This window comes from Trematomus bernacchii, unplaced genomic scaffold, assembly GCF_902827165.1.
Source record: "Trematomus bernacchii unplaced genomic scaffold, fTreBer1.1, whole genome shotgun sequence".
NCBI classification, from domain to species: domain Eukaryota; kingdom Metazoa; phylum Chordata; class Actinopteri; order Perciformes; family Nototheniidae; genus Trematomus; species Trematomus bernacchii.
In genome coordinates this window covers 6,287,067-6,310,050 of record NW_022987342.1, presented here as the reverse complement: position 1 = coordinate 6,310,050, position 22,984 = coordinate 6,287,067, and the positions used below count along the sequence as shown (strand labels likewise).

Below are 22,984 nucleotides of genomic sequence, written 5' to 3'. Positions count from 1 at the left end.
TTTTTTCAAACCTTTATTTATCCAGGTTGTATCCCATTGAGATCATTGATCTCTTTTTCAAGGGAGACCTGCTCAAGTAGGTTCCACATGAAACATAAAAACATAAACAGAACAACAAAAGGACATCATACAGCATCATTACAGGGATTACAATTTACAATAACTATCCACATGAACAGGTACAACAGCTTCCGATTGAGTAGCATCCAACCGAGCTTTAAAAACATTTAGTGGCACCAGATTGCTCAGTTTCCATTTAATTTGCAGACTGTTCCAAGACAGAGGAGCTGCGCATCTAAATGCTATTTTCCCTAAGACAGTCCTAGCAGTTGGCACATTTAATAAAACCACAGCATGCGATCTCAGCCAGTAGCCACTTACAATTCGCCGTGAGATCAGGGAGCAGATGTAGGATGGAAGTTTCCCTAACATGGCTTTATATATAAAAATGTACCAGTGAGTGAGCCTCCGTACAGTTAGTGAAGGCAAACCAGCCCTTGCATACAGGGTACAGTGATGAGTTAATACTTTACAGTTTGTCACAAATCTCAGTGCACTGTGATACGCAGCATCTAACTTGACCAGGCAATTGGCAGGTGCATTCATATATATCAGATCACCATAGTCCAGCACAGGTCAAAAGGTCACAGTGACTAGCCTTTTACTGGCCTCGAGCGAGAAACAGGACTTGTTCCTGTAGAAGAAACCTAGCCTAACCCTCAGCTTTTTAAGCAGGTTATTGACATGACGTTAGCTACACCACTCTCAACCCTCAGTGCACCCCACGGCAGAATGGAAATGGGATTGGCAGCGGTAATGTTTCTGCATCCCGCATGCCAACACACTCTAGATGATGATGAAAAAGCAGCTTATTGATCAATCCCCGGAGGTTCACTGCACCGGCACTCTGGTTTTGTTCCTTGCTCTCTTTTTATTTTAACAAATGGACGGCACCTCAGGCGTGAAACACCTTAAACCCTGTAATCCCAAACACAAGCTGCGTATTCCTCCTGTTTCCCCTTCCTCTTTCTTTCTTCCCTCAACACTTATTTCCATATCCGTCCTTCCTCGACACAGCTGAGCGGTCCCGGTGGAACCATTGAGAAATCCAGAAGGGTTCGAGTGGGGTGTGTGTGTTTTTGGATGATGAGATGGATAGTTTGCAAGTGCACTTAGAAGAAGAGAATTTGGAGGTCAAGGAAGAAGTTTGTGAGAGCAGGACGCAGGGAGAAGGATCAGAAAGTGGATTCTAGGAGACAAGATGAGAGAAGCTCTGCTTTAATAGGAGAAGGCTAATGGGTAATGTTTCCACTCTGAAAACTATGAAAAAGAGTTCCTTCTGACAGGGAACCCATTGCATCCAACTCCGTATACCCGCCTTCAACAAAACGCAATGTAATGAGCTCTCAGCTTCCCCACCTTAGCTGTGATCTCATTGCTCCAAACGATGTTGTAATTGCAGCACTTGAAGTTCTCGAAGCTGCTTTTGCGAGAAACTGCAAGTCAGCGAGAGACGGGCGAGTTCTCAGCTCTGAAGCTCCTCTCAGTCTCACTCTCAATCCACAGAATAACTTTAAAAAGTGATCCCACGTCTTATCGTAGCTCCTTTTTGCTGTCAGAGTGCTCAGATCTTATGTAGCCCTGAGGGGGTGAGCGTCGAGCTCAGTGTTGGAAGAAAGTTTTTTGGAATGCCACGGTAAAAAAAGGCTTCAAATGGTGGATTCTTATTTGTTTTGCCTTGTGTTTTTGTTGAGAAAAGAATTGAATGTTGCGGAAGTGTATCACAGGATTGGAAGTGTTTGTTCACGTCTAATGAAGCTTGAATTAAAAATGAAAATGAATCAAGAAAGGGCTTTGAAAGTCACCCAGCTCTGGAATAGAGTGATGGAGTTATAAAGGTTGACAGAAGGAGGGGTAGGTTTGATAAGAAAGTTTTAGCAAGTGTGGGAGTGTGTTTGAGGTATTTAGGAAGATGATTTTGCATGTTATTTTATTAATTAGTTGTTTTAGTTTGAGTTAGTGTGAGGGAAGAAAGGAAAAGAATGAGTAAAGCTGCAGAGTTTGGGGTAAAAAAAGGAAAAATCCCCGGCGCTTACGTCAGAGTATGCTGATTATTTATGTCATTCTGAAAACTTCCTCACAGAATGCAGTTGTTTGAGGAGCCGGCGGGCATCAGCGGGAGCCTTCTCCGGGGTGGGGCTGTGTCGAGGAATGAGGCGCGCAGCTGTGTCTCTGTAACTCTTTTCTTTGTCTCGGTTTGAATCCCTGTTTCTAATTAGCACAACAGTGTGTCTTAATTAACCTTCCCCAGTCAGACGATACTCCAACGCTAACAGCTTCCTCCTAATCGCCAACACCGCTGCGGCGGCTGCCATCCTGCGTGGGGGCCTCAGCCATATTTTAGCGTTGGAGCCGAGCTGTCACCAGTGATTGATGTGGAGTTACAGCTGAGGTCGATTTATGAGAAAGTGGAGACTGTTTTTAGCCTGGATGTTGAATTTATAGAATATAATCTGTCACCACCCCGCTGTGGAGAGCAGTGTGCCAAACAACAACAAAACCTTGGAAGCCCGACGCCATCACGCTCTTGATCTGTAAACTGACTAAAACGATCCGTTACCAGCATGTCAAACACAACAAGAACTACAGGCCTCGAGTTGGACCAAAGGAGGTGCTATTCTTTCATTTCTGTTTTTCTTTATTTTTTTATTACCATTGTTGTTATGCAAATTGTGTTTAACTCTTGCAAGCTCCTTGTTTTCAAAAGGTATGCCATGAGGAGCTTTATGCCTCTGTTAAAGTGAATGTGTCCTCCAATGAAGAGTTGTCTGTGCTTATGGTGACAAGGCCTCATGGATCTGTTGAAAGCATCGTTACACTAGGACAAAAAACAAAGACATCTAAAAAACTGTCCAAATTCCTTTCTGATTGGAGACATTTTGCACAAGTGCATTCCTTTTGAAAACAGGACATTTTCTTATCTACCCCTTCATTTTGACAAGTCTTGTTCCTTTTTTTTGTATCTTGTAATGTACATGTTTACATTGTATCTCACATTGCCCAAAAGAGAAACAATATTAAATGTATTATCTTTGTTGTTTTAGACAGGCTCCTTTTCATTTATCTCACACTTCCAGTCACATATGCCACTTACTGCAGGTAGAGAGCCGAAAACCCCATTTCGCTGCTATAGCTAGATATTATGTGACAGTAATGTTACAGATTGAGACATTTATCTTTATTCTCCTTATTGTTCGGGGCAGATTAAATGAGTTTAGATGTGGGAGGAGCAGAACAATGCAGCTGGTTATATATAGAAAGTTATGAGAGGAAAGTGAGAGCGGGTTCAGTGGACGAATGAAGACGAACGAGCTCTCGGAGCCCCAGTTTGCTCCCCTGTTTCTAAACGTGTGTGGAGAGATTTATCCTTTGTGTCCAAAGTTAGAAGAAATTCAGCACACGCTCACACCTGCATCCCAAAGAATCACCACAGACATTCACCTCTTAAAGCACGAAGCTACAGTCCAGGTTTTCAGGAGGTTCATTCATAAAGTTTAGCATTTAAAGCATTGGCAACGGGTTAACATTGCTATATTATTACTAAGATGTTATGGATATATAGGCTCACATACAGTACGTAAGTTAGCATACGGTTGACAGTTGTTTGTCTATCACGAGAAATTGAAGTCCAATATTTACTGTACTTATAGCATTTAGCTTAGTCAGTTAGCACTAGCTTAGTTTTAGTATCCACTAGGGGTGTAACGGTATCCGTATTCGTCCCGAACCGTCACGGTTCGGACGTCACGGTTCGGACGTCACGGTTCGGCACATGCAGTCACACGACGAATACGCCTTTTTTTTATGAAGGGAAAAAAGTCTGTCACTCAGGGCAGTATCCATTACACTATATATAATCCAGGGGGCGGTATTGCGCCTAAAAGCTGTTTGCCTGCGGCCCTTAAACAACAAATGAAGAACAAGAAGAAAACACAACAAAACAAACAAAATACAAGAAGAAGAAAAGTTAGTATGGCGATTTCAGATAACACACAGGAGCTCGAAGACCCACCTGCTTCGTTTAAATCAGCTGTGTGGGAACATTTCGGGTTCCCTGTGGACTACAATAACGATGGAGTGCGAGTGGTGGATCGGGAGGCCGGTGTGTCGCCGTTGTTCGACAGCAGTGCGGTATCCTAACGGCTCCTAAACACGGCGGCGTGCGTTGAAGCTTCAACGCTTCTGCCCATTCACTTTGAATGGGGTGACGTCACGCTTCGCCGAACTGCATTGTGGGAGCAAAGCACAGCTTTAGAGCAATGTTCTACTTTTGAAGCTTCGACGGAAGCGTCAGCCAATCGAATCATATGCCAGTACAAGCTCTAGCCAATCAAACCGCTGCTTGTGTGTCCGGGGCGGGAGATTCAGGTGATTGGTTGTTGGTCTAGCTTCGGACATGCCCGCTGCTTCCCAGACACACAAGCAGCGGTTTGATTGGCTAGAGCTTGTACTGGCATATGATTCGATTTGGCTGACGCTTCCGTCGAAGCTTCAAAAGTAGAACATTGCTCTACTTTTGAAGCGAGCTACGCTTTTCTCCCACAATGCAGTTCGGCGAAGCGTGACGTCACCCCATTCAAAGTGAATGAGCAGAAGCATTGAAGCTTCAACGCACGCCGCCGTGTGTAGGGGCCGTAACACACGCCAAACATGCTAAATCATATCAGAAGGCATCAGCCAGATTTGCCAATCACCGGAGCCCGGCGAAAGACAACAGCAGTTCAACAGCTTCTCCCTGCTGTTTTTAAGATGCCAATAGACATGAAAGCCGAGAGACCAAAATAAATAACGGAACCTATTGGCATATATATTTCAACGGCTATGCACCCTTGAAACACTGTCTTATTATTTATTTTGTAATATTTTCAAGACATTCTTTTTTGTTTTACAGCTTAATGAAACCTTTTTGTTTGACATCAGCCATTATAGATAATATGGCCATCTACTGTTTGTGGTTTGTTTTTAACTGTGTAATACAGTTAATTATTCAAAATGTTAGAGTTCCTTATTTTTATACTGAAACTTGCACTACTGTTCAAAAATAAATAACAACAAACCTGGAATTATGTATTTGGGACTTTTTTAGCTTTTTCTTGTTGTACTGAACCCGTACCGAACCGTGACCCCCAAACCGAGGTACATACCGAACCGTAAATTATGTGAACCGTTACACCCCTAGTATCCACAAATATCAAGATAGCGCAAGCTTCATTTTTGGTCTTCACAGATATCTAAGTCTTTAGCTGCTGAATACTCTACTATGTTCACTAGCTGTAAAATGACAATGATGAGAGAGGTGAGAGTAAATCAATACACTAAATCTGCAGGGCTTCAAAACCGATAGGCCTACTATTAGCTAAAAAAATGCTAAAACGTTCCGTGAAAAAAGTCAGGGAAATGGTAGTCAGGTGATCATTTTCTGTAGGTTTTTCACTACGAGCCGCACCCGTCACATTGGGGTTAAATGATAAAAAAGGAATACACATTCAAATTATTTTCTGTTAAAGGAGAAATACAACTGACAACCAATGTGGATGCAGTTCAGGAAGTCCTGCTGGGATTGTTCTTTATTTAACCGACTGTATGGGCAGAGGTTCACATCACATTACACAATGTTTTAAATACTAAATTATTTTTCTAACATTGCTTGGTTATTACAGAAGGCTGACGTCAAAAGCTTCTGAACACTAACAGAATATGGAGTCCCTCTCAGTTTGACCCTCATGTTGCGTATTTATCTTACAAGGACTATCGACTTGGGTCCCTGCGTACAAAAAATGTGCAAGCTATACTGGTATTTTCAAAAAGCTCCTACTAAAACACACAACAGTAATATGAAATCTTTAGTTTATAGAATAAAGCACCTTTGACATATGATACAAAATAACACTACTTTGCAAGTTTACACATCCTTAATATAACAACATTCATCAGTGCAGCTTAAAGATGTTTAAACCATCTAAAACCAAGTGCTGAGCTGTCATAAATGTAAAAAAACAAAACAAAACAACATAAGAGCATTTGGTCACCCACCAAAGAGGACCTTTGGCTCCAGAAAAAGTGAATATTAAGATGTTTTATTAAATATATAACAAAACAATTCCATTGTCCTACACTGAAGAAACTGAAACGTTGACTTTAATTACATGTATTATGTTAAACTTAATATTATTTCTTTCAATTCATCTTATTCAATTTGTAATTTGTTGACATACACATTGAATTAAAGTCAATGTTTCAGTTTTGTTCAGTGTAATGAAACCCTTCATGTGTTGCTAACAGGGTAGAGGTGTAGCAGCGTCTCTCCACTAGATGGCGGTCTTGAGCCTCCCTGCAGACAGCATCAGTGCTGATGGGACGGAGACATTTTCATATGAATAGACCTGCATATTACCAACTCAATAAGTACGTTGTCATTGAGTCTCGTAATGAAATTCTGATATATGAATGGTATTTTCTTCTCTTCCACCATAACTACTAACATTGGTTTTGAACATTGAAGGAGGAAGATCTTTGGCAGGGTTATGAATGCTCAGATGAACAATGACAAGTATTAGATACACTTGTCTGGATGATTCTTTTCATGACATTATTACTCGTTTAATTTGAATGCCTCAGTCACTTCCTTTGTGTGGAGATGTCAGGAGTCGGTCTATTGCAGACAGATGGATATCAAGTCGCTCTGAAGAGACATCTGGAAGAGGTGCTTCATGAATTTATAGTGCAGTCATTTTAGCACATCTACATTTTATGTCTCACAGCAGTGTGCAGGTATTTCCACTGATCTCCTTATCCCCTGCCTGTCACTGTGAAGTCCCCCAGCAGCTGTGGCTGGGATAGGGGCTACGGCACATTATGTAACATTGGGCTGTGCCCCCACATGACTTAACATTGTTTTTCACCGGGACCTCAAAGGGCACTGCTGGCTACATCTATTACAGGCCAACTCACATTTCAGATCTTTTAGGTCTCAGTTTCAGAGGCCAAGTGCATACAAACACTATTAAAACTACTTTTAGAACTTCCAGTATTACACCAGTTAGGAAGAAAGTTCATAATGTGGAGTGGGAACAACTGTTGCAGAAAACATGCTACAGTAAACACAATGTCATATGTTTATTTATAACAAACCTCTGACAAAGAAAAAACAACACTTTGCACTGTACTGCAAGACTCACACGATGAATACCAATGGAGTCAAAGGAGTAGTCTTATCTGATCGTGACAGTTGCTTCTTTACCTTGAAATCAATAGTTAAAGACACAAACAAGGTTCATTTACCGGCTTGCGCTAGAGCTTTTAACTATCACTTTATCTTCATCAAAAGAGGGAGTTTTCTTGGTTTTCATGAGACTGTGGAAGAAATAAAAAATGTCCTGAGCCTTTTAAAGACGTTTCCAAGGAGCAACCTCTGGGTATAAAGTGAAGCCTGTAGAGTTAACCCAATTGTGTTCTTTCTAATGGCCAGTAAGGGGCAGCACCAACATTGCAAAATGTTCAGTTTGTATAGGAGTCTATGAGAAACATTTAAATAGTTTCTACATCATTACAACATGGTGTTATTTTTAAATGTTAGTCCCGTTAAGAGTACAATATTGCATTGCATTAAATTACGTAATTTTATCCAAAGTGACTATCATTCAATTCAGCCCGGTAGAAATGTATTTGGGTACAATTTGGGGTTGAGTATTTGCCTAATGACACATTAACATGTTGACTGCAGGGGGTGGGATCAAACTCTTATTTTTTTAACTTTAATTGTCATTACATAGTACAGGTACTAGTAGCGAAACGGTTTCTCTGCATTTGACCCATCCTAGTGTTAGGAGCAGTGGGCTGCCATTATTATGTACGGCGCCCGGGGAGCAGTGTAGGGAACGGTGCCTTGCTCAGGAACACCTCGGTAGCACTTGGTCTTGCCGGGACTTGAACTGGTGACCTTCCAGTTGCCAAGACAAGTCCCTATGGCCTGACCCTCTGATTGGTAGATGCCCATTCACCACCATCGTATAGCTGCCCAAACACACGAACAAGTAGGGTATGCTTTAGGGAGTTGCTAGTGATTGGCAGGTCCCTACCACAGGGTTGTCCGATTAGGGTTAGGGTTAGGGTCTTACATCTTTAACAGTCAGTGATTATTACAAAATGTAGCTCTTTCTCCTCCCTACCGTTTCATTTATGCTTCCAAATTAACAAGATGGCGTCGGCCTAATTGCCACGATAGGCTTCAAAACCATAGTCCACGAACCATGAGTGACGTCTTGGTGAGTACGTTCTTTTATATAGTCTTGTTTGTTTATTTAGCCTCAATAGGCAAGATTGACAGATCATTATTGACCATGGGAACAGCAGTAAACAAACACATTTGATTTACACAAACATATGCCATGTAAGCAAACTAAAGGCGAGTGGTCCTCAAAGTGTTTGAACATCTACAGATCCATGACAAATGAGAAAACTTCACACAGGCCTTGTGATACGATCGAAAGTCCCAGAATAAAAGTAGCGGACATCGACAACATATTCCAACCACTAACCACCTTATTCTCCACTTTGAGGTATTCTAGAAGCACAGCGATTGTATAGACCCTGGCTTTCTCTTTGCACAACCTAAACATTATTTACAGGTGAATCGATTAGTCATTATTCCAGTTGGACCTTGACCACTTGACTGCTAATCAGTCATGTGGTCACTCTATAGGTGATGTAAAGACTTACAAACTACTCTCAGTTAATCGATATGTTTGTATTAACAATGGGTAAAATGACTGTGTATTGTGAGAGGCATCGCTTATAGTGACAAACCCACAACATGATCAACTTACTCTGCAGTTTACCTTAGTTCTACACAGCGCTTTAGCATTCTTTAACACCTATCAAGCTGACTGAAGGTCAAAATTACATTTTTATATAGACACAAGTCACGTTTCTTGACAGGGCTTAATATTGGGGATATGATCATTAGATGTTAGCTACCCGTGCTTCTGACACTATATCGTGATACTTCTTCTTTCAAACAAAAGTAAAAAGCATTGTATGTATTTTATTTATATGGCTCTACTGACTGCCTAGTTACCTCCGCTCTCTGTTTACATTTATTTTCAGGACATTTTAATATAAGCTATGCCTATATGCTATTAGGTTGCATTGTATTTAAAAAAGTGGGTTTAATTACTGCATCCAATTAAAACAAGCTCCAAAAGATATGAATTGACATTCTCTTATTTCACTTGAGCCATAAACGCTTGTACTAAAGTATCACACTTGTAAAGGCTTTTCTTGAATCATCTGTCCGTCTGTCTATGCTCAACTGTATATGTTTATTTTGTTGGTACACAAGTCTCTCTTGAAAAAAGAGATTCCGATCTCAATGAGACTACCTGTTTAAATAAAGTATTAAACATCGTAAATCATGTTTCCAGCTGCAGCTTGCAGCAGTTTCCAGTGAGCAGGGGCCTCATTTATAAAGCCTTGCGTAGGATAGACGTGGGAAGGTTGCTTACGTAGGACAAAGCAAATAAATACGCACAGACATTTTCCGATTCATAAAAGACTGCGTACCGGCGCAGGACTTGCGTACGGCAGATCCTACGCCGGTTTCCCTTTTATAAATCACAATCAACTCGAAATGCGGAGCAGCTTTTGCGGGCTTCACGTAACGCCCATATTTGCCTATAAATAGTCAAAGAAACGCCCATTCATTCATTCATTGTGACTGACTGCATGAAGAAGATCGCAGGAAATGACGACAGAACAGCTAAAAACGACATCTCACACCGTGTCAGATTTGGGTTATTTTGGGGAGGTCGAGATAAATCATTTTAGCCGCTTTCACACTAAGTACTTTGCCGTACTTAGTGCCGGCACTTAGTGCCCCGGCACTTAGTACCAATCGCGTTCACACCGGAGTACTTTTCCCTGAGGGAAGATTACGCAAATGAGCCGCTGACGTCACTTCTTCTTCTTCTGCTTTGGGTTTACTGGCAGGCCGCAAACAACTTCACGGCGTATACTGCCACCCGAAGTCCCCGGCCGGAAGTCCCCGGAGTTGGGGACTGGCTTCAGTAGAAGCTGCTGGGACTCCCAGCAGCTTCTACTGAAGCCTTCCGAGTAAATCGCCAGAACGCCGACAACTCCTCATCACTCCACCGCTCCCATGTTTTTTTTTGTGTTGCCATAAGTTAGTCTCTCTGCGTTGGTGCGCGGGGCTAATGCTAATAATGCTAATGCCAGCAAATACAATGGTGGCTTCAAAAAACTTTTCAGAGTTTTACGGGGCGTGGTTTGCAATTCGCCCAGCCAATAGAAATTGGTACTTTTTTGGTACTTTTTTGGTACCACCTCGCTAGCAGGCACTAAAAATGGGGGTAAAAGTTCCCGGCACTAAGTACTCTTTTTGGTGTGAACGCGACATAAGGGGTACTAACGGAACTAAACGGGAAAAGTACGGGGTAAAAGTACTCCGGTGTGAACGCGCCTATTGTTTGGTGGATGCAGTTTGAACCAGAGTAGCAGCATGAGGTCGGATCGTCACCAAAATAAATAAATAAATAAGTGGTCCGAAAAAGGTTAATGACAAAAAAAATACACATAGCCTAACCTTCTTCAGGCAGTGTGTTTGTACCGGGGACAGGAGACACCTCCTTGATGAGAAACTGTAAGAAATGATCGGGGAATCCCTCCGGAGTGGAGTCATGACGACTGGATCTGAATCATTTGTTTGTATTTGATGGTTTGTGTTCCAGCTGTCGATCAGCAACAGTGACGTGCGGTGAGGTTCATGGCTGGTGAGGCACAGACTCTGTCAGAGTCAGATTTACAAATATTATAGCCTATTTTGACCTTAATCGAAATATTCTGTTATTTTCAAAAGCTTTTTTAGTCTGATGCTATGATTAATTTTAAACAGACCGATCAACAAAAGGATACCCAAAATCTAAATATTGGATTGTTCTTTCTAAGTAAGATCCCATTTTCATTACAGTTGTGGTCTTACCTTGACTTGAAGATGAATATAAGTCCATGCTATCCTTCTGGACAACAATCTCTATTACTGTTTTGTAAAAGTCGTCCTTATCTTCCTGTAGTTTCAAAAGTCTAGTTTGTTGTTTGCGGTAGAATAACAGTAGCAACAAGAACCTGTGGGCTCACGTGCGCCCCCTTCAGTGCGGCAGAGGTTATGGCTGCCTCCCCTGGTGCTTTTTTCATTGCCGTTGTACGATGAGACCAGCGAGCCTAAATATCATATATACGTGAAATAAGTTATTTAGAGACTATGGATGGCGAGGATAAATGTAATAAAGGGATCTACAAACATTACATTGGTGACCTACAGTGAGATGGTAACAGGCATGCGCTTAGGGCCCGCTTTCCAGCCAGTTTCTGTGGGGTGACGCATTCTGAAGTGAGGCAGAGCTGATCTGTGCCTCACCTCACCCCACAGTAAATGGCTTGAGCGCGCTCACAAAATAAGTGGCCGCGCTAAATTAGTGCCTGTGCTCCAGCAAGTTACTGTGGGCTTACGTGAGGCAGGGCTCGTCTCGGCTCGCTCCCGTAGCGGAGCTCGGCAAATTTGCTGATTTTGACTATAAAATGCGATTGGAATCATACAGAAATCACACTTAGAACACAGATCAGTGGAGACATTTTATTATTATTATGATTTAGTTTTTCTTTAGTTGTTTTTCCGTTACATTGGAGTATGACAGGTGAAGCTCTGCCTCCCCTGCCTCCACTGACTGCACGTCGCTGATCAGCAACTATATATCCATAATCCACCAGTTAAAGGAAATACAACTAATGTGTTGTGTTATATTAGCTGTACAATTGACCACATATGGTGTTCTTAGTTACCATACCTCCTGTGTTTTACGAGCGACTTATCAAGTAGGCTATTGGCGAACGGCATAAAACATGATTAAACATGATATATAAAACCATGCTTGTATCTATACAACCTATAGAAATGCAAAACGGCGTCAGTTTAAAGTAATTCTGTCCTCCTGCTTACCGCATCATTTATGAGAATACATTTCTTAACAAGAGAACATAATCGAAGGGTGATCAATAACATTTCCGTATTTATTTATTTCTCCAAGTTATGTTTTTGTGTGCACTGAGGAGTCTCAAACAGGCGTTTGTTAAATCATTTAAAGATTGGCTTTAATCAATTTGTGAAAATGAATTCTTCATATATGATAAATGAGAGGTAACATTCTATTTATGGTATTATTTCCACATATTTCTCTCCATTCTTCCTTCTGCCAACGGTGTCGCAGTTTCTCGTCTCTCCCGTTGTTGTGCTTAGTGCGTACGCATGGGTCAGAGTTTGCGTGGAGGACCGCACATTTTCCCGTCAAGTTTGTTTTTTATAAATCGCAAACATTGCGTAGAAACTGGCGTACGCCATCTTTTGAGCGTACGCACCGTTTATAAATGAGGCCCCTGGTCTGATATAGCCACTAATGGCGCGTTTCCACTACAGCGCGGAGCACGGTTTAAGAGGGCTGTGACGTCAGCGGCCCGTTTTTGGTTGCGTTTCCACTTGGCCTAGTACCGGCCGGCGGGTCCTAATTCACAGTTTTTCTGGCCTCATAAAATCGTGGGTCTAGGGCCAGAGACAACGAGGCTGAGTCGGGCTGAGTATGCTAAACTAGAGAGAGAATCGCTGGCAAGGGGGCTACAACTACAACAAGATGGACATATTTGTCCGTGATTTAATTGTAATACACCTTTCAAAATGATGCCGAAGTAACAACATACTGATACCGGTTAGTAAAAACCATGAATTAATGCTTTGACAAGTCTGCAGACAGACGGCAGGCGAAAAACCTTTTAAAATGCGTGTTTTCTAAATGGAGATTGGCTAAGCTAACGCAGTATATGCTCCGACCGTCCACACTCACAACAACGGCCTATACAGACATAAATAAAGCAGCGACTGTATTCGCCATGACACAGGCAGTCTGTGGTTTGTACTTGTTTAACTTTTGTCTAGTTTCTGAACATATATGAGGAGCTGTGAGCTCTGAGTGCTAACAGCTAACGGCTGTGTTGTTTTTCTGGGGTTCTCATTGAAGATGACGTCACGGCTCCGCCTACACTGCGTTACTATAGATACTACCCCAGTTCCTAAACTGTAATGGAAATGCGCCATAAAGTGAGCCAGTCCTAACGAGGCCTAGCCATACCGAGCGAGGCCGAGCGAGGCCGTGTAGTGGAAATGCGCCATAAGCTGCTAACAGACACAGCTAGCAACAAGCTAATGAACATAGCATACACTTAGCAGCTGAAGAGCTAGATGTTTTTTCTCAGCAGTTTGTAAATACAATTAGCTTGCTAACTAGCTAAGTCTAGATTGAAAAAAGGACATTCCCCTTTCACGTAAAGATAATTTAATATCATCCGTAAATGTTTCTTTTCAATCATGAAACAAACCATTTTATAACACATTTGGAAAGTTTATTAACCACAATCATCCGACTCACACTGAACAGAGTTCACAAACAAACACTTGTTTCAAATGAAAAAGAAAGAAAATACAGTTTTGCTGTGTCACAACAATGGCCATATACAGTATACAATATATATAGTATTTGCTGCCACAGTTTACATGAACACTAACTAAGCGTTCCCGCTCTGATGCTCGTCTACTGTTGGTCCCGATGTCCACACAGATTACTCATGCATGACACAAAGTTCTAAGGTCTACAGAAAGGATCTCTGACTGTGCGCTGACGGAGGAGTCATCTCCTTGTGGTGGCAATGTAAAGAAAGCAAACACACAGGAGAAGCAAATATGGAGGAATAAGTCCACACATGGACAAATAAATAGTATAATACAGGATCAATAACATTCAAGGAGCATGTGGTATATCCTGGATGCAAAAAAATTATATGAAATAATACCTTTCATTAAAAGGCATGTATTTAATTATGTACTGAGGAAAATCTTTAGCCAAATAATTTTACTTTGAATTTGTGTTTTGTAAAGAATTGATATCACTTATTAAAAGTCCAAAATTAATTCAGATTTAGCAAAATTTGTATAATGTATATAATAAAAATGAATTATTACATTTTGGTCTGAGTGTGTAAAGTAAGTAAAACATGCCATGGTTGAGTCTGGGAGAGCAACGCTGGCCTAAACATTTACAAGATTACAATCAGTAGCTTTATAAAGTGACATTTATCTTCGCCATACAGTGATGGCTTTCAGAACATATAATAATAAGAGATATAAATACAGAAAGGGGATAACATGGGCTGACACACAAGAAGATACATTACAAAAAATAACTCAATTCAAGGATTGTAATAAAACCAAGAGTTTTTATATCTTGCATCCCATAGCAATGAGCGTCTGATTGTGTACTGCAATTTCTCTTATTGCTGCACGGTACAAGAAACTCTCTATATTGTCACAATAAGAAAACAAGAATACGTTTATATTCTAAATGTTTAGGATGAACAGAATATTAGAATCATGATTATCAATCAAAAATAAAACTTTAAAAGAAAAACAGACATGTTTTTTTCAATTCAAGCACAAGCATATTTATCTCTCTAAATACATAAGTTAACATTCAATTGTGAATTAACACTTCAAGCAGTAGCGTAATCAAACTGTATGTGGGAGGCGGGACGTGTGAAACATCACCGTCAGTCCAGAAGGGACAGCTGGCAAACACCATAGCAGCAAAGGTTTGAGCCCCATTTGTTGATTATCTACAAATGTCATTAAAAACAGCCTCATAGCTCCAGTGGTGTCCTGTAATAAGCTATGGCTTACTGCTGAAATGCTGTATTTGACCTTTTTGGGGTGTGTATCAACATATTTTTACTGATATTCGGGGGTTTGGAATCATATACATATTTAAAATATTCAATTTCTTTTTTTAAACTCTGCCCCTGAACTGATGTATATAAAGGTTCTATGCTGCTGGTGAAAGGCCTGTCACAAAGAGTATTAAACGTTAATATGAAGTATTGGAAAGTATATTACAAAAATATTTCTAAATGTGTGTGCTTTTATTTTCCTCTGAGTTTTATGACAGTTTGTGCCGCACATTATTTGGTAACGTTTCGAGGGTTTTGTAAAACGGCAGCAATCACAGAATATGATACATCTGCAGCTAACAAATGAACCTTCTCTGGTTTATTAAGGCAGGAGGCTGTGTTGTATCTGTGGTGGCTGCTGATACCATGGCAACAATCCTTTGACTTCATGTGTTGTTATGGGAGCTATTCTAAAGGACCTCACAGTGTATCAGGCATGGTTGTAGGTGAAGTTTGGGAAATAGTCCACATCTTCTTAAAAAATATATCTGGCCCTGAGGAGAATCCAAATGTATTTTCCACCTTGTTTCCACTTCCTGTTTCCTTTTAAAGAGTCGGAGCTGCTGAGTCTCCTGGACGTAGGTTTGTAGATTGAATGTCTTTATCCTCTCCGTCTATAGCGGGGCATTTCTGAGAGGCTGATTTCAGTGCAACATACCACATTGCAGAGCAAGCAGCTAGCTAGCACAACAACATAGCTACCACCGACATTTGCAATAGCACTACCATAAAGGTACATTAGATTATACGAGTACAAGAGGTGTTACAATCCTACTTAATTTACTCAGCACTGCCTTGCATCTCTAAGCACATCACCTACTGATAATCACCACGACAATTACAGAAACCCATCACTTTATAATCACGATGCCAGGCTTACTAATCCTCTCCGATGCTCAGTAACACACAGACACAAGTTGTGACATTCTGAGATGATTACCTGTCGGTCAGAGACACCTCTAAGAAGACTATTATCGAGACATTCGGCCCTGAAGTAACTCGTTAGCTTCGGTGCAGATGGGTGACAGTCCCTAAATCTCACAACATGGCTCATCAAATGAAATCATTTTGGAATTGTTTCAGTTTTTCCCTCTCCGTAAAAGTCTTCAGAGAGCCAAGGAGAGGGCAAACACTTCTATCAAGTTCTCAGTGGAACCTTCCCGAGACCCTCCCAGCCAGGCGGTACCCCCTCGGAAAAGGTCATGGGAGTAAACCAATTGTATGAAAATACCAAATTTAAGTACCAGAGTTATTTTTCCCTGAACTTAGAAATGTCTTCCCCTGATTTTGTTGTTTTATTCCAAGAGGCCGGCCCACTGTCAGCCGTCCGTCTGCAGACTGTCAGCCGTTGTGTCCTACGTGCTCCGGTAGGTCTTGATAATGTCTTTGATCTGCCTCCTGCAGATGGGACAGCAGGCGTTGGACATCTTCTTGAGTTTGATGCCGCAGCTGTAGCACAGACACATGTGCCCACAGGCGTAGATAACCGTGTCCACCGTGTTCTCGTAACAGATGGAGCACTCATCGGACCACGGCCCACGGCCTGATGGGAACGTCGGTGACTTGGGGAGGCTCACTGGTGAGTTTGGGGTTGTTCCTGTGGTGAAATTGAAATAAAGTATTATATAAGGGAAATGGTAAAAGTAATGCAGCCAAATCAATTGAAACTTGACAAGGTATACTGCTATTTTACACAGCTGTGTTGAAATGGTGGCAAAAAACAAGTTTTGTGGTTCGAAAAATCGGAACCAATGAGACACTTTTTTTAACAACTTATATGTATTTGAATTGAAGATAGAGCGAGACACCATCAAAATGTATCTTCTATTTTGCTTTGTTGATGTTATTAATAATTTCCTTGACACCAAGCTACTGTATGTCCATTATAAAAGCTAACATGTCCACTTGCTACTAGCCTTTACCAGTCAACAGCAAGTGATGCATCCATCTTGGCAACATCATTTTCAGGCCATTGCAGTACACTTCAAGTACATTTAAGAGGCAAAACACCTCATAAGAAATTGGTTAACCAGAATCCAGCTCAATTAATAAATAATTGAAAAGTTACAAATGTGTTGGTACTAGGTTTATGTCGTGTACCATGTAAAAAATACATCAATTCCATTTATATAACATGTGAGATAAGAGCACGTGCCAAACATTCTTCTACATCCAGCTGCCGCTGCAGCCGCAGTGGGAGAATAAAGCATTGGCCATTGTTCCTAACTACTGCAGAAAGACATCTGCTCACTATCCCATAATAACTTCCACTAAGTCCCCTGTGGGGTGATTGATTCTCAGCTTCTGGAGCAGACAGTATCTCCCTATGCGCGTGTACCTACCCCCTGCTGAGCTGCAGTACGCAGCCAAGCTCAGGACTCCACTCAGGCCTCCGCTCAGCACCGGATCAGAGCTGCCGCTGCCCAGGGCGCTGGGGGGGTGTGGGGGGGAGGAGGGGGGCGAGCTGGGGTTCGACGTGGCTCGAGGATCCCCCACATGAGTGGATCCTAGTGTGAGCAGAAAGAGGCAAGGGATTAGATGTTTGCTTTAATAAGAACTCCAATTACTTCAGGACCAATTAAATTGTCACTGTGACATTACAGAAGATTTGAAAGTTATAATAGTCTGAATGTAATCACAATACAGGCATTGTAAAAATAACACATCATTACATGACTTAGTTTAGTACTTCTGATTTGTCAATTTGTAAATTCAGTACTCTGCTTTTTTCCAATAACGTTGCTAGGGACACTCTGATAAAGGACTATGTGCAGTCATATCAATCCGCAGAAAGGAGTCCTGTCAATCTAACGATAGCTGTAGCCAAAAGAACATTAATTGTCCTCTGTCCAAAAACACTGTGAAATACTTTTGAATATTCATTTTTATATTTGTGTAGAGCACAGAACTTTGGATCCATGATGGCTAGACTGTTCCCGGTAAAGTCAAAACAAATGAAGTATTTTAAAGGCTGAAGCGATATATTGGCACAAGACACAACAGCAAAGAATGAACTAGAGCAGGATTCTCTTTTTTTTATTATCCAGGCGTTACATTTATAGTCATGAGAGCACAGCGAGAGCCCTCCACTTTGTGAGGGCAGTCCTTTTATAGCGTGCACACATTCATCACTTCTTTCTGTGTATTTCAAAGCAGAGTCCTCGTTCCCACATACTATCTTGACATGATGGTCGGGGAAACAAATGGGAATTCCAAGAGCAAGTTTAGGGAACACATGTTGGAATGCCAGAGATGCCTAGAAACTGTTCAGGCTGTTATATGACCGACACCAGGGACTGCCATCAAAGTCACTGACAACACAAGTTCAGAATGTGACTTTGAAGCTGCACTAATCAATATTTATAAATTAACAATGGATCAAATGACTGTGGGTAATGTGGAAGGGGTCACTCGTAGTGGTGCATCCACGGGGAATCATTACCCTGCTTTTCTATAGAGCTTTAATCCTATTTGTTGTCATTGTTTTGGTTGTAAACACATTGATCTTCTCTATTTAGTTTCCAGATACAAGAGGCATTTTTTATAGTAAAAAAGCTAGAATGTTCCTGGTGTATACTTCATTCCTAGCAACAAAAAGGCAAAGTTAAAAGCTAGCTTAATAAAGAGAAGTTGAACATTAAGCTCCTGGAAAGCCAATATTTATCTTGGTTGTTGAAGGCTAAAAGAAAGCCTGAAGTAGAGTAAATATTGGACCTAAAATGTGTAATGTGGCTTTAAAAACAACTCCATATGAATGCTAATGTTGTCTTTAGGATGTGTTAAAACTACTTGCAAACATAGCAGCCTTATATTAATCTGTCAAATGTTAGTTTCAGCTTGATTCTCTGTACTAAAGTGACAAAAACAAAAAATATATATTTATAGGAGCTTGTAAACAGTCAATTATAGCCACACTGGTAGTATCTGGGATATGCAATGTGTGGTGCTTTAGGAAACATATTAAAACACACCATTACTGCAAATGTTTTCTTCATGTGGCGTCTAATGTCACTGATCCTATGGTGTGCTCTGTTATTTAAAAAACAACAACGTTATAGTTAACAATCACAGGTAGGGCTTTAATGCCAAAAATACCCAACAAATTAAGATGCAAATTAGCTGTCTTGCAGAGCAAGCGTTTAACCAGCAACAAAGAATTCCCTTCAAATGCTTTGCTGCTTCTCAGCGTAAATGCAGATTACTTTAATTACCTTCCCTGAAGCTTGCTGTCAAAAAATAGCACACTAACAACGGCATCAGAAATCAGCTGCTGTCTGCACATTGTATATTAAACCGTGCTATTTCAGGAATGGCTATTTTTCTCAAAGCATACCCACACTGAGAAACACTTCATGTTCTCCTGGACAGCTGACAGAGGACAAAGAGGAGTGAAATCGGAGTCATCTGCTGTGGCACTGACCAGTAACATGGTTATGGCAGCCTCGCTCAGTCTGCATCTGCCATCGGCACCGGCACTCTGATCAATCAGACTGATGCCCCGGGGCCCAATTCTTTCTAGGGCACAGCCAATAATGGGTCATTGGATTTTAGGGAAAATGTCCAATAAGCAGGTCATAAGCAGTAGCAGTGTTTTGGTCCCAGCTGGTGTGTCATCACGCCACTGCTGCTCATGACTCTACTACACTATCAGGAGCTGTCTGATGTGGCATTTTGCAGGGTGGTGCTGTCGGGGGTTAGGGTTAGTCAAGAATATATTTTGTTTGCATACCAGGGGTTGCCCTGGTGCTCCTGGCGCCTCAACGCGTGTACGGTTCAATGTTCAGTGATGATGTAACATGTTATCTGCAGCTGTAGTGAACACATTTTTAGCAGGGTACGCCCCGGGCACCCCTTATCCAGGCGGTGTGCGTGAGATGCTCTACACCATTGTCTATGTATAGATTCAAGTCTGGCCACCAGTATAAGCACATAATGTGCATAAGGAAAGGAAAAACCATCGATGCATTCCTACTTCATCACAAGCAAATGCCAAAATTAGGGTCTGTAATTTAGAATTCAAAATTATTCTTCTCAAGACCAAACAATGCCTCATTTCAAATCATATTTTTTCTAGGGTAAACCTGAACACATTTTTGGCGAACCTAAGGAAAACAACTGTGTATTAAAGTTTCAGTCGTATTTGCTTTTGCCATTGCGTGTGTCAGTTATATTAACACAGTACTCACCAAAGCTAGTAATGCTAACAAGCGTAAATGTTTTCGTTACAAACCTTAAAAAAACGATCTGAAGGATAGGGTTCTGTAGCTAGCCTCTCCGACTACCACATTTTACCAATCAACATGAACTACATTACTTGAAAATGTAGTTTGGTTACTATGGTATGTATTTCTGGGCCATAAACAGGTTTTGCTTTGTAAAGACCAAAATCTTTTAGCTCTTTTCTTTCCCTTTCTTTTTCTGATCAAAACGTCTTGTAGCTATGGCTACCCTCAAACGTGGGGTAAACCCGCTTTCACAGAAAAGCGATAATCACTCATATTAGGACACAAGCTTCATTAAAGTCCTGCTATGAATGCATTCATGGTGTTGCACTCATAAGTGTCTAAAAGAGTGAAGAATGGTAAAGAGAGATTCAGAGAGAACTTCAAACCCTGGTGTCCTTCACAAATATGCAATCCAGTCGAGGTGGCATGATTGTAGGATTGTTTGGGAAGGTAATACATATGGTTGGATACAGCCCCCAACTTCCACAGAAGGACCCAACAATCACTCGTACAACTTGTGACCCTAACCCTAACAGTACAAAGGCTCCAGATTAAACCATCCTGCTTTGAGTGTTGATCAGTAAATCACCATGCCAACCCTTCAAGGTGTTACTGCAGTCGCCACGTTTCACCAATCATCGGCTTACTCAAGCCTGATCACCCTGCAGCCCTGGAGCATGAGTGCTTCCCCTCTGAATCCTCCCCACGCCCCTCATCCCTCCCCCTCACTCTGTCCCTCCCTCCCTGGTAATCCTCCATGGCAGGCGGGCAGCTGAGGAAGGGTCCGTGGTGCCCAGCCCTGATCCAGCCTGTTCCCCACTAGCTTAAAGGGACCTGTGTGAACAGCTGTGAGCGGCAGGCTGCCTCTCTGTGGACACATCTCTGCAGCTCACTACCATCCATCCATCTTTAGCACACACCAGTACATCTATGGAGAAGGCTGGGGAGGTATGCAGAGTATGTGATGAGGGAGGTGGCTGAGCATGAAGCAGGACTGTGGAAGGCGCGGGTTAGGGGCATAGCGTGTATGAGGAGCACATTTGATAGCATTCAGGTATTGGGGTGAGGCACATATTTGGGTAGTTTCTGAAATACAACGTGAGGGGCGGGGTTAAATGGCCATATGCCAGGCCTGTTAATAAATGAGGCATCTAATCTCTCACCTGAACAGTTTCTTCCCCTCCGCTACCGGCCTCATCAACAAGGCCCGGGACCCCCACTGACACTTTACCTCAGCCACATCACAAGTTGAAGAGATGTTCACGTCTGTTTTACTACATAAAATACTTCAGTAACTACCCCACTGGTGAGTGTCCAAAGCTTCTATGTGTCATAAAAATATTTTTTGTAGAATTTCTTTTATATCTTCGACGTGTCATAAAAACCACGCTTGCTAACAAGTTGCTAAATGAAACTACTAAACGGCATCATGCTAAATATTAGCAGCCTTTAGCTTGGCGGTGCTTACATGAAGTCATGCAACATGCTTTCAACTTCTGCCGATTGCATTTACGCTTCAAAAGTCCCTAGTGTTGTGTTAATATGTGGAACAATCCCGTGGCCTTGTTGACGGACCCCTTCTGATTCTAACTTCCCGTCGGACAACAAAGATGCGTCATCCCTGCACCACTGTATAGCAAGAACAGAAGAAGAGGAGCAAAATCTCTCTTGAAAATAGTTTACATTTAAATTGATGAAACACTATCCCCAATCACAAATCGTTTCGAAACAACTGGCTGTCCATCTGATTGCAGAGGATTTCTTGCTCTGAAGTGCCATCAGGTCAAATGTGCACTTAGCTGGGCTCTTTGTATGTGTGTTTAGAGTGGATGAGAGGAAAGCGGCTCTGAGGGAACTAGTTTCAGGTCATGGCTTACCATGCTGCATTAAATGTTAAAAGTCTCCTTCTGTGTACGGCGGAGACACTATCTGCAGAGACAAAGGGCTGTTTAGGAGGGAGGACAAGGCCATTCATCCATGAGTTGTTTATCTCTTCGACATGTGTATAGAGGAGAGTGTGCTGTATGAACGTGTATATACATGGGGTCTCAATGTCGAGTAAAGCTGCTTCAGAGCCACTATTTCAAGCATTCTACGTCATCGAGTGCCGCCGAAGTACTGTTCCAATGTCCAGCATACTTGGAATTCTACCGAGGCCGGCGTACTTCGTAGCGAGAAATTTCGAGGCTGCACATGTGTAGACTCCGCGGTCTTAAAATCCCCACAATGCTTTGCGCACGGACCAATTTCCCCAAATCTGTGGCGGAAGATGTAAGAGGCGGGGCCTCTCATATGACGCACACCTGCACACTTGCTCGCCTGTTCCACTCTTTGTTTTCCGAATGCCAGGAAGTATTCTTGACTCGCTTCTGAAGCAAGATGCTCGGAAGACATGTCCTACCAAGCAAGCGTACTCGACATTGAGAAACACCCACAGTCTCCTGGATGCAGCTTTCTGAAAATGATAGAGGGAGTTAAAGAAATAGAAATATATGTGTTGTTGGTTTGGAAAATGTATCTGAATGTTTCTTTCTTTCACATTTCAGAATCACATTTTGTGTCTCAATCACATAACAGGTTTTAGTTTGATTGAATCAGGAACATTCATATTGCAGTATGCTTTACAAGGATTAGTGAGTTTCATCCAGGTTTCACCTCTCAGGCTGGAACACCTGCAGAATCTATTTAGGGATGTAAGAGTGGTACTAACTCTGTATTATCAGTCAAAGATAAGGCAATAAAGGAAAGGAGCCACTAAATATAAATGTATCATAAAGTATTAGCTAAGGTAAACTTCTAAGTAATGTTAGTCCATTCATAATAATGCAAGTTACATTGTTTTCAATTGACTACTACAAAAT

General features: G+C 41.6%; 1 protein-coding gene across 1 annotated transcript in view; it reads right to left on the bottom strand.

Moving 5' to 3' along the window:
* Positions 1-13,512: 13,512 nt before the first annotated feature.
* neurl1aa (neuralized E3 ubiquitin protein ligase 1Aa) overlaps positions 13,513-22,984 on the bottom strand; it is a 54,258-nt gene continuing 44,786 nt past the window's right edge. Inside the window, exons 5-6 of the mRNA XM_034128248.1 lie at positions 17,241-17,405; positions 13,513-16,495 (exon numbers count right to left, since the gene is read on the bottom strand). Coding sequence (XP_033984139.1) covers positions 16,254-16,495; positions 17,241-17,405 — 407 coding nt within the window. The 3' untranslated portion in view covers positions 13,513-16,253. The remainder of the gene's footprint in view (positions 16,496-17,240; positions 17,406-22,984) is intronic.